Here is an 11,094-nt window from a genome sequence, read left to right as displayed (position 1 = left end):
ACATGTGCTGTTCATTTGTAATGTAAAATTGATAATGGTGTTTTGTCTAATTTTTTTTCAACTTTAATGCTTTGTATACATCGTATTATACTATTATTTGGGGTTGCTATTTGTTGCAACTTGCAAGTTTGCAACCGATTATTCTCATTTTCTTTTAATACCTTGGTTCAATTTTAATTATCTTCAATTTGTATTTGAGAAGTATTTTTTTTTTATGCTTTTAGATACAAGAATTAAACTTTATTTATTTACATTTTTTTCCCGGGTACCCTCTGACCCGACCCGGGAATTTCGGGTACCCGATAACCGGGTACCCGGATTTCGCGGGTCGGGTCACGGGCCGAGTAACTGACTACCCGAAATCCCGGGTACCCGCATTTCCGGGTACCCGAAATCCCGGGTACCCGGATCTGAACACCCCTAGTACCAAGTAATAAAATTTCATACCAACTTCTTATATGAAATATAACACGATTGAGTATGTATGGTAATAACCAAAGAAAGTATGGTTTTCATCCATTTTTATTTGTGACAAAACCGAATGCATCTAGCACAGTAGCACCCATGTTGGCACTGTGCACCTAGGTTTATGACTTTATGACCCATATATGTTGGCAATATGCACCTAGGTTTATGAGCTGCCCAAGCTCAACATACAGTGGTGGGAGCAAGCCATATCGTGGTCTCGTATGCACCATATTATGTTGTACAATCTTGGTTGCACGATACGAAATTTCTATGTTCTAATTCTGTTGCCGTTATCTACTTCGTATGCTATGAAGTACCGAAGTGGTACATACATTAATAATTCAAATGTAACGAAACACCATATCTGGAACTCAATGGTATACCACTTGGTGTTAACCTTGTGGGATGCTAAAGTTTTTGAAGCACAATTTGATGCATAGGTTGTTATTTGTTCAATTATAATTCAAATAGTAATTTTTTTCTTTTTAATATAGTCGTAGAAAATCTCACTTGGGATGAATTTAGGGATGTTTTCTAGAACTAAGGATGGAGTTAGAGATAAAGTGATTAAAATCCCTTGTACTAGATTCCACATATCATCGCATAGATGGTACAAAAAGGAATACAAATGTAGATGAAAGAAAGATGAAAGTGGTTAGTAAGGACATTCTAAAAACCTCTCATTCATTTTCAACATCCAACTCATTCATCAATTTTCTGTCTCTATCATATCCTCATATCTCCATGATCTCTCCTCGTCACAAAAGCGTAAAAAAAAATTACTACGCATATATAATCAGAGGAAATACAAAATATCGAGAGAATTAGATAATTAACCATTTCGATCCTCCTTAACCATCATCTCCCAAGGGCAATTGAATTAAAAAAAAAAAAAAAAAAACTATGAACAACAAAAATCATACTTTTATCAAACAAGCCCAATTTGTAAGGAATAAAATTAAACCCTACATTGGAAATAATTTCCTACAATAAACTCCTAGAAAAGTAGCGCAAAATCATAGATTTAGAACCTAAAATGCGTAGGAAAAATTGGGTATGATCTAAAGGTGAAATCTTGAAGAATAAATTTGTGAAGATGTTTGGATGTCAGCGCATGAATGGGAATTATTCAATCAATCTTTCTCCTTCTTTCACTAGTTTCTTATTGCCAGCTCCATTGCCTACCTGGCCTCAAGGTTTGTTTCTCCTCATCTTTGTTATTTTTTTAAATTCTATGTTTAGTCTTCTTCTATAACTAATTTTGTATAATTGACCACTTTTGTTGATGTTGAAGGTCTGAAATTTAATTGTAACTTTCAATTTTGGTAGACTTTTAATGAATGATACTTGGAATATATTTGATTTTGTAAGAAATTTTTGTCATAATATCTTTTGGAACTCCATGACAAAGTAATTTTTAAATCTCCAACCACTCAATACCATCTTTTAAAGTGGTAATAGATGGTAATGAAAATTTACGGACTTGGGTGAAATTTACAAACATTTTTGTGTTTATAGGCATTATTAGACTATCATATGTACTTGGTATAAAAATTCATTACCACTACCACCATTTTAAACAACATGTCTACCAAACGAATTATTAGATGTTGCAAATTAAACAAGCTAAGGATGGATGCATGCACGCTACGAGTAGTTTTGTAGACAAGATTAGTAATGTGAATTTGTAGACTCAGTTTAGTTTAGAAATTATCTGTTTTCACTAATGATTGGAATGGTAGAGTTTGGTGTGCCATCAATGCCAAAAATCAGCTAAGTAGGGATACCAGGATTTGAATTGATCATATAGAAATGATCAGTTCGTATTGATCTTATCAATTTGATGTTAGTTAACTGTTGTTCCTTGTTAGAATCTAGTTCATATAACAGTGTTGACATGTATCATTGATTTTTTACTAGGCCGAGGATTTGCCACTGGAACAATTAATCTAGGGGAGCTAGAAGTTGCAGAAATAACCAGGTTTGAGTTTGTTTGGGGCTCTCATCTCTCACATGACAAGCGAAAAGGTGTTTCGTTCTATAAGCCTTTAGGCTTACCTGAAGGATTTTACAGCCTTGGCCATTACTGCCAACCAAACGGCAAGCCTTTGAATGGCTATGTTCTTGTGGCTAAGGATTCTGTGTCACAAAATCGTAGCAGTGACTCTGATTCCATCTACTCACCAGCTCTTATGATGCCTCTTGACTATAGTTTAGTTTGGGTTTCGGATGATGGCTTGGGGATTCGTGATCAACCTGGTCACTTTTGGCTTCCCATACCTCCTTACGGTTATAGAGTCCTAGGCTTTGTTGTGTCAACTCTGCCGGGAAAGCCTGATTTGGATGAAGTAAGGTGTGTCAGAGAGGACCTTGTTGATGATTCTGAGACTTGTGGTTTAATGCTTGACATATTTTCTAAATTCCGAAAGATCTCTCTCAAAGTTTTTGAAACTAGGCCTTGTAATCGAGGCATGCTAGGGAAAGGTGTCTCAGTAGGAACGTTCTTCTGCAGTAGTACCCTGTGGACTGCAGGAGAAGAAATGCCAGTTGTTTGTTTAAAGAACAAGAACACAAAATGGCAGCATGGAATGCCAAATATTGATCAAATTCATACTCTAATTCATCACTATGGTCCAACCATTTTCTTTCATCCTAAAGAGGTCTACTTTCCATCTTCTGTCTCATGGTTCTTTGTCAATGGAGCCTTATTGTTCAAAGCAGGGCAGTCCACCGGCGAACCCATCACTGCTGATGGGTCTAATCTGCCTTGTGGTGGAACAAATGATGGAAAGTTCTGGATAGATATTCCTTATGATGATCGAAGAAAAGTTCTCAAGCATGGAGACCTTGAAAGTGCCGAACTTTATGCTCATGTGAAGCCGGCTTTAGGAGGTACTTTCACTGACATAGCAATGTGGGTGTTTTCGCCTTTCAATGGACCAGCCACCCTAAAGGTTGGACCAACTAACGTTCCCTTAAAAAAGACAGGCGAACATATTGGTGATTGGGAACATTTTACTCTTAGGATAAGCAACTTCACTGGTGAACTTCATAGAGTGTACTTCTCCCAGCACAGTGGTGGTCAGTGGATAAGTGCTTGTGACTTGGAGTTCATAGAGGGGAACCGAGTTATTCTGTATTCATCGAGGAGCGGCCATGCTAGCTTCCCTCATCCAGGGACTTATCTACAAGGCTCCTCAAGTCTTGGTATTGGTATAAGAAATGATTGTAGTAAAAGCAACTTCTCTCTGGATTCTAGTACACAGTATCAGATTGTTGCTGCTGAATATCTAGGCAATGATGTTACTGAGCCTTGTTGGCTGCAGTTTATGAGAGAATGGGGACCAAAGATCGTATATGATTCGAGGAAGGAGTTTGATAAGATCATCAAACGACTTCCACGAGTGCTACGAGGTTCAGTCACTAACTTAGTTGGCAAGTTGCCCGCGGAACTCTCCAAAGAAGAAGGACCAACAGGTCCAAAGGAGAAGGACAACTGGTTAGGGGATGAAAGATTGTAAAACATCAAAAATATGTCAAATTATGTAGCTAGCATTTGCTGTGATGTTGTCAATATACGTTAATTACTCAAATGATTTCACATACATAATTTATGCACAGATATATTGGCTTAGTACAGAGCTTAATTTAGGTCTTATGAGAAGTTATGAGTCTGAGTGCATATCTCTGTTTCTTACCGTGCTCTAGTAGTTTCTTTTTTATGTTCTTATTACCCTTTTGATTTCATACATACCCTGCTAATTTAAATTTGGATACAATAATGATGTATACGACATTCAATTTATGTGGTTACTTACCATCCAAGCTAGTCAACAATTATTTTTTGCATTTAGTTTTACATTGGAAACAATTAAAGAAAGATGAAAGTAGTCTATGGTCAATGTTCAACTTTGTTCCATTTCAAATTGTTAATGATGCAATAATGCAATATGACGCTACTAAAGGGTGTAGAGTGAAAATAGTAATAACTCATGCATCAAGTCAGATACTTGTATTATGGATTAAAGTCAATTTAAATTGCATGATACAACGAGTATTTAACTGAATTGTATTCTCAATTCGTCACTTGATGAATATGAAAATGATGAAATGGGACAAAAGTGGTTAGGCTTAGCTTTCAAAAGTCAGAATTCATAGATGGAAATCTTGTAAATTATCACCCATATTTAATTAATCAACTACTCCTTTCACCAAGATTAGTCAATTTGCATTGGATGTAATTAGATTAAGATATACGAATGAAGTAGTAGTTAACATGAGCTAAGATTTATGATATATGTATATATTGTATAATAATAAGAGTACTCTCTTGATTGGTTTGACCTTATATATTGTGTCTAATTGTAAAAATGATAAAAAAATTGATTCTTATATATAAGTAGTTCCAGCTCAAAAATAATTAATTTTAGGGTTGTGAAACACTTGAACATGCAAGTAAACCTTTCTTCATAATATTTATGTTTAGCCGTAGTTTTTTTTTTTTTTTTTTTTTTTAAATTTTTTTTTGGTGTTTCGTCCTTATGGTTTAATCCGAATTTGAGGACCAGTTCTGAGTGGTTAGATTCCAATCCCCTCCCAATTGTTGTTGCAGGGGTCGAATAAACGGTCCTCCTTACCAAGTGTAGTCCCAATCACCAACAACCAATTGATTAGCCGTAGTTCGCTTTCATATGTGTCTTCTTTCAAAGATTAGGTGAGTTAAACAAATGTATACAGATATTATTATTTATTTTTGGTACATTATTGATTTCTAGTTTAGAAAAAAGTCAACAAACGGTGAATGTATAAGTCAATGAACTTAAAGTGGGGTGATCTGATATATTTGTGGAATACAGAATAGATATTCTTACGAAAATGGAATACAGCATAAAGTGGGATGCAAGTTTAACTACAAACTTAAAACATTTCATAAGCGGCTTTCATGGTTGAACAAACGTGTGTTTGACTTGACTAATGATTATTTGACTTTTGAGGTAATTAAAGTACCTTATTGGTCATTATTCAAATGTCTGTCATGCTTATCCAATATATATATTAAAACTAATTTGTAAACAACTTTGCTTAATTAAATGATGTATTGATGTTTGATAACTGCATGGGTAACAAACAAACATTTCTAGTAGGCTAGAAGTAAACTAAAATTCCACTCACATTCAAATTAGTAGTACAAGTACTCCATACTAACAATAGCCATCCTAATTTACTCTCCCCATTCAAAATTAGCTTATCCACTTTCAATCTTCATCCACCCCAATTTATTTTAAAATTTATTTTAAATTTGGATTTAAAAGACAAAATTGACATCAACACCCTAAACTATAGATTGGGTGCAACTAACACCTCGAACCTTGACTATGATGAGCTAGACATCACCAACTATTAATGTAGATGCAATGCGTGTCATTAATGAGTAATTTTGGGCACTCAAACTGAAATATTTATAGTAATTAAAGGGTAATTGATGCTATACGTTGTATCCCTATCAAGAGTTGATTATTTTTATCTACTAATCAATGTTCGTGATGTTAATATTACGCCCAAACTATAATTCAGGATGTTGAGGCCAATAAACCATACGGAGTACTTAAAATCCAAATGCGCCCACCAATAATTTGGATTGTCACAAAATAAATTTTAAACTACTACTTGCATTAAATCTCACTAAGCATCAAAAGATTTTGAAACAATGACAATAACTCTAGAAGACTAGAACCTTAAATGTGACAAAAATCTGATTGGTCATCAACTTTCAAAAGTCAAACGTCAGAAAAAAATAATTCTATAATCTATATAAGCCTACATGCAACCCATTTCATTTCATTTTAGTACCACCAACTCACAAGAGTCGCAACATTTCCATCCCCAAATATTCTCTCTCTCCTCCAAAATGTTCCACCTCCTACTCACGGTGGCGCTCCTCCTCTCCATCGCAACAACCACCACATCATCCCGCGAATGCCCCCCGTGCGGCACAACCCGTGTTCCATACCCACTTAGCACGGCCCCCTCGTGCGGTGACCAAGACTACAAAATCCAATGCAACAACAACTCAACACTACTATTCCCAACCTCCAACAACACTTACCCAATCACTTCCATCACACCAACCAATCAACGCCTCATAATTGCGCCCTCACCTTTCCTCCCCAACACCTGCATCACATCAGATATTTCCACCCAAGGTGTCCAACTCAACCAAACGGCACCGTTTAACGTCACGGGTGACAACACCATCATGTTCCTTAACTGCTCCCAATCTCTCTTGGGCTCCCCACTTAACTGCTCCTCTAACAGTCTTTGTCACGTGTATGTTAACTCCACACGTGAGGCTTCCGCGTGTCAGAGTTCGCCTATTTGTTGTACTTTTCGTGCTGGAGGTGGAACGACGTCGTATTCTATTCGGGTCAGGGAAGCGGGTTGTCGGGCTTATAGAAGTTTTGTGGACTTGAACCCGAATAAGCCCGTGGGCCAGTGGGGTCAGCCCGGGTTGATGATCCAGTGGATGCTACCACAGGAACCAGTTTGTAGGACTGAGGCAGATTGTGCCGTTGATGGTGGGAATTCCACGTGTAGGGCTGATATTAACTCTGTGGGGACCAGTAGATGTTATTGTAATTCTGGGCTTCATTGGGATGGTATTAATGGAATTTGCAGTCAAAGTAAGTAATTAATTTTTTGGGTTATTCATAATGTGAAAGTAGTAATCCTAGGATTAATTGTTAATGGTGATATTAATGATGGTTTGAAAATTGCAGATTATGTTTGTGAGAAACAAGGAGGGTGTGATGATTCAAATAAGGCTGCCTTAATTGCAGGTACAAATTTTTTGACTAGTTGACTAATGTTCAATTGCTATATGCAATGCAAATTGCAAACGCAAGTACTTCGTTTAAAACTTATCTTGCATTTTGCATGAACTCAGGGTCTGTTTTCATAATGAAATGAGCTGAACTAAACTGAACTTATTAACTAGTGATTTTTAACTACGGATTAATGATCTTTGATTATTTATTATTATAAATATGTGTATATACAAATATACATATTAAAATATTTAAGAAAAATATACTATATAATTAAAATATTTATGAAAAATATATTAAAAACATGAAATCCCAAAACATTTTACAAAAATATACTATGTAATTAAAAAATAATATATTAAAATGACAAAAGATCACAAAACACTTTTTTTAAAATTCTCAAAATGAAAAAATAAAAAAAAATTAAAAAAAAAACAAAGAGTTGGGCCGGTTTTATTTAAAAACTAACTTGATCCTATTTTTACTCCTAGCTCGTCAAATAATGAAATATGGTATAATATGTCATTAAGTGAAATATGGTATAACCATATAATAGTCATTATTATTATTATTATTATTATTATTATTATTATTATTATTATTATTATTATTGTCGTTGTTGTAATATAAGCTTAAAAGTATAAAATTTGGCTTTATATCATTAGACATAAACTGAATTAAATTGAACTGAAATTAATCTGATGAAAACAGACCCTTAATAGTACTGTATTTGAACTTTTTTTTTTAGTTGGTAAGGAGAAGGGCCCTACCGGGCCGGTACCTCTCACAGGTCCTCCCGACCCGGGTTAGTGGGCTAGACAATTTGGAAGAGTGGGGGAAAATGAGGGAATCCCACCCCCTCAAATTGTCACTAGTTGGAAGGTGTGCTCTCCTTTCTACTAGACAAAATTTGGCTTGGTAGTGCTGTATTTGAACTTATTTCGGAATACATGAACGTATATGTTAAAACTCATCAAAATCTTATTTTGTACGAGTACCGTATAAAATTATGTAAAGTTATTTGGCAAATCGTATGCTAACTTAATTGTTAAAGTTTGTAGGGAGTATTGAGTATACAAGGTCATGCTTAAACGTTTCTAGAATTTCATGTAATGTACTCCATATGTTATTATTGTGCTTTACACTTCTTCTGTCCCATAATACATGACACAGTTAAACATTGTACACATATCGATGCACTAGTTTAACTTTATTTAACATAATTAAATATTAATGAAAATTATTTTGAAAATTATATTATGAATCTTTATATTAAAATCTAACAACATATTTTGTGATAAAATATAGTATATTTATTATGTTAGTAAAAAAATATGGTCAAACCTAATGCATGAATAGTGAAGAAAAGTCTAACATTTTATAGTATGGCAGTATGCTTAAAAATGTTCTTGCATTTTTAAGTATTCTAACATTTTATGTATTCTAACATTTTATGCTTAAAAATAACATTACTTATCTTAGTTATCTAATAATGTTCTTGCACTTGGTGAGTAAAAGAAGTTGAATTGGTAGAATTTGGAGGATTTTAGATAGAGTAGATGAATGTTGAAGAAGAGAAGTTTCTGTAACGTCTTAATTTCATTACATTGTACTCTGTAATGTTTCTGACTATTACTTGCTAAGAGTAACTGTTACATGAAGCAATTTACTTGTGCTACAATTACATACACTATAATATTGTATAACAACCTAACAACTTACTAATCATGAAATTAAAAAAAAGTTAAAAGAGTTGAGTACTAATTAGGTAGTCTCCAACAGGAATATAACCAAGAACACTAAAGTAATTTGTAAATTAACCATGGATCTAAATTGAGGATAAGTACAGCCACACCCTTAAACCTTGATAACAAATTCTAATAATGGCCATTTCTCTGCTGATATGTTCGACATAAACGATTTATATTCTTTTATTGTGTAGGCTTGGTATCAGGAATAGGAGGTGCATTCATTCTTGCAACCATAGTTGCAATGTATTACAAACGTCAACGCAGGATAAAAGAAGCTCAAGATCGCCTGAAGAAGGAAAGAGAGGAGGTTCTGAACTCTGGTGGAGGAAGAACTGCCAAGATCTTCAGTGGTAGGGAGATCAAGAAAGCCACCAACCACTTCTCTAGAGACCGCCTTTTAGGCTCTGGTGGTTATGGCGACGTTTACAAAGGTACCCTCTATGATGGCACACTTACTGCTGTCAAGTGTGCAAAGGTTGGTAATGCGAAAGGAACTGACCAGATTCTGAATGAAGTCCGAATCCTCTGCCAAGTTAATCACAAGAGCCTTGTTCGTTTACTTGGTTGTTGTGTTGAGCTTGAGCAACCTATAATGGTGTACGAGTATATTTCTAATGGTACACTGTATGATCACTTGCACGCGCATAAACCTGGAGGGTATAGCCGTCTTACATGGTCTCATCGATTGAGAGTTGCTTATCACACTGCTGAGGCCCTTGCATACCTCCACTTCTCAGCAAATCCTAATATTTATCATAGAGATGTCAAGTCGTCCAACATTTTGCTAGACGAGAAATTGAATGCTAAGGTCTCGGATTTTGGGTTGTCAAGGTTGGCTGAGACGGATATGAGCCACATCTCTACCTGCGCACAAGGGACTCTTGGATATCTGGATCCTGAGTACTATAGAAACTATCAGTTGACAGATAAGAGTGATGTTTACAGCTTTGGAGTCGTATTGTTAGAGCTTTTAACATCACAGAAGGCTATTGATTTTAATCGAGAAGCTGATGATGTAAACTTGGCTATGTATGTTAAGAGGTTGGTAGATGAGGAACGGATGCTGGATGCTGTAGATCCTCTGTTGAAAGAGGGAGCTAGCACCATGGAGATAGACACGATGAAGGCGTTAGGATTTCTTGCCATTGGGTGCTTGGAGGAGCGCAGGCAAAACCGGCCTTCCATGAAAGAAATAGCTGAAGAAATTGAGTATATAATCAGCATTGCTACAGCTAAGAAATTGTAACTAGTTGCACAACTTTCCTAGAGGATTATGTCTGTTTAGTTTCAGATACTGATTTAAATCAAAACTTTCGCGTCTTTGTTACTTTGTTTAGTGTAATTTTTAGTTATTATATGATGTATTGGCTTCTTGGAATGGAATGCATTTATGCACAGCTTCCTTACTGATTATGAAATCTGATACTCAGAAGGCTTCAACTTCATTTGTTACAATATACTTTGATCAAGTCATGATATAAAACACTCTTGACAAATCTAAAACCTCTGCTCATACTAGCTGTCTGTTCAATAATTAATAGCATAAACATGACTAACTCCACCCTAAAGACGGAAGACTCGAGCAAATCAGATTCCTAAAATCCTGAGTATCCACAGGAAAGCTAAGGTTGTTCTGATCATATGATCTAGCTGGTCTCTCTGACCAAGCTCTCGTGCTCGGGGCCTCGGAGGGGCACAAGCTCCATAACTAGCAGAAGAATGTAATTTTGACGATTAACTGCAACAAATCTGGTACAATGGTTGAGAAACTTGAGGCTAGTTGAGTAAACAAACTCTTATTTATATCAGCTCAAACTAGTCTTAGCATCTAACAGTATGGCATTGTGATTGGTTCACACAGATAACTTGGGCCTTTTCTTGGGCTTTACCATCATTGTTGAATTTGTACCTTATCAATATTCATCCATAAAGTATCACACACCTTGGGCTCATGGCCTGGTTATAGTCAAGACTAATTTGCCCGGTATTCCTATTCACTACACCCCCCTTTATCCATTAATACCTACTCCCCCCCCCCCCTCTTAAATTAC

General features: G+C 35.6%; 2 protein-coding genes across 2 annotated transcripts; both read left to right on the top strand.

Moving 5' to 3' along the window:
* The first annotated feature begins 1,258 nt into the window (after window positions 1-1,258).
* LOC145592734 (hypothetical protein At1g04090-like) lies at window positions 1,259-4,104 on the top strand. Its single transcript, XM_081649241.1, has 2 exons — window positions 1,259-1,664; window positions 2,389-4,104. Exons 1-2 carry the CDS (start codon window positions 1,565-1,567, stop codon window positions 3,987-3,989), a joined length of 1,701 nt encoding a protein of 566 aa, XP_081505367.1. The 5' UTR covers window positions 1,259-1,564; the 3' UTR covers window positions 3,990-4,104.
* A 2,490-nt stretch (window positions 4,105-6,594) lies between these two features.
* LOC145592732 (wall-associated receptor kinase-like 20) lies at window positions 6,595-10,453 on the top strand. Its single transcript, XM_081649240.1, has 3 exons — window positions 6,595-7,148; window positions 7,245-7,304; window positions 9,235-10,453. The coding sequence occupies exons 1-3, from the start codon at window positions 6,725-6,727 to the stop codon at window positions 10,287-10,289; spliced, it is 1,539 nt and encodes a 512-aa protein (XP_081505366.1). The 5' UTR covers window positions 6,595-6,724; the 3' UTR covers window positions 10,290-10,453.
* The last annotated feature ends 641 nt before the right edge of the window (window positions 10,454-11,094 follow it).

This window comes from Chenopodium album, chromosome 18, assembly GCF_948465745.1.
Source record: "Chenopodium album chromosome 18, dcCheAlbu1.1, whole genome shotgun sequence".
Taxonomy (NCBI): domain Eukaryota; kingdom Viridiplantae; phylum Streptophyta; class Magnoliopsida; order Caryophyllales; family Amaranthaceae; genus Chenopodium; species Chenopodium album.
This window is presented reverse-complemented; position numbering and strand designations above follow the sequence as displayed.

What these genes read in the sequence shown, in the direction of transcription:
- LOC145592734 (XM_081649241.1), top strand. Translation starts at nt 1,565, where the DNA reads ATGTTTGGATGTCAGCGCATGAATGGGAATTATTCAATCAATCTTTCT. An exon ending in ATTGCCTACCTGGCCTCAAG is followed by an intron (nt 1,665 to 2,388) that starts GTTTGTTTCTCC and finishes ATTTTTTACTAG; the next exon opens with GCCGAGGATTTGCCACTGGA.
- LOC145592732 (XM_081649240.1), top strand. Translation starts at nt 6,725, where the DNA reads ATGTTCCTTAACTGCTCCCAATCTCTCTTGGGCTCCCCACTTAACTGC. An exon ending in TAATGGAATTTGCAGTCAAA is followed by an intron (nt 7,149 to 7,244) that starts GTAAGTAATTAA and finishes TGAAAATTGCAG; the next exon opens with ATTATGTTTGTGAGAAACAA. An exon ending in TAAGGCTGCCTTAATTGCAG is followed by an intron (nt 7,305 to 9,234) that starts GTACAAATTTTT and finishes TTTATTGTGTAG; the next exon opens with GCTTGGTATCAGGAATAGGA.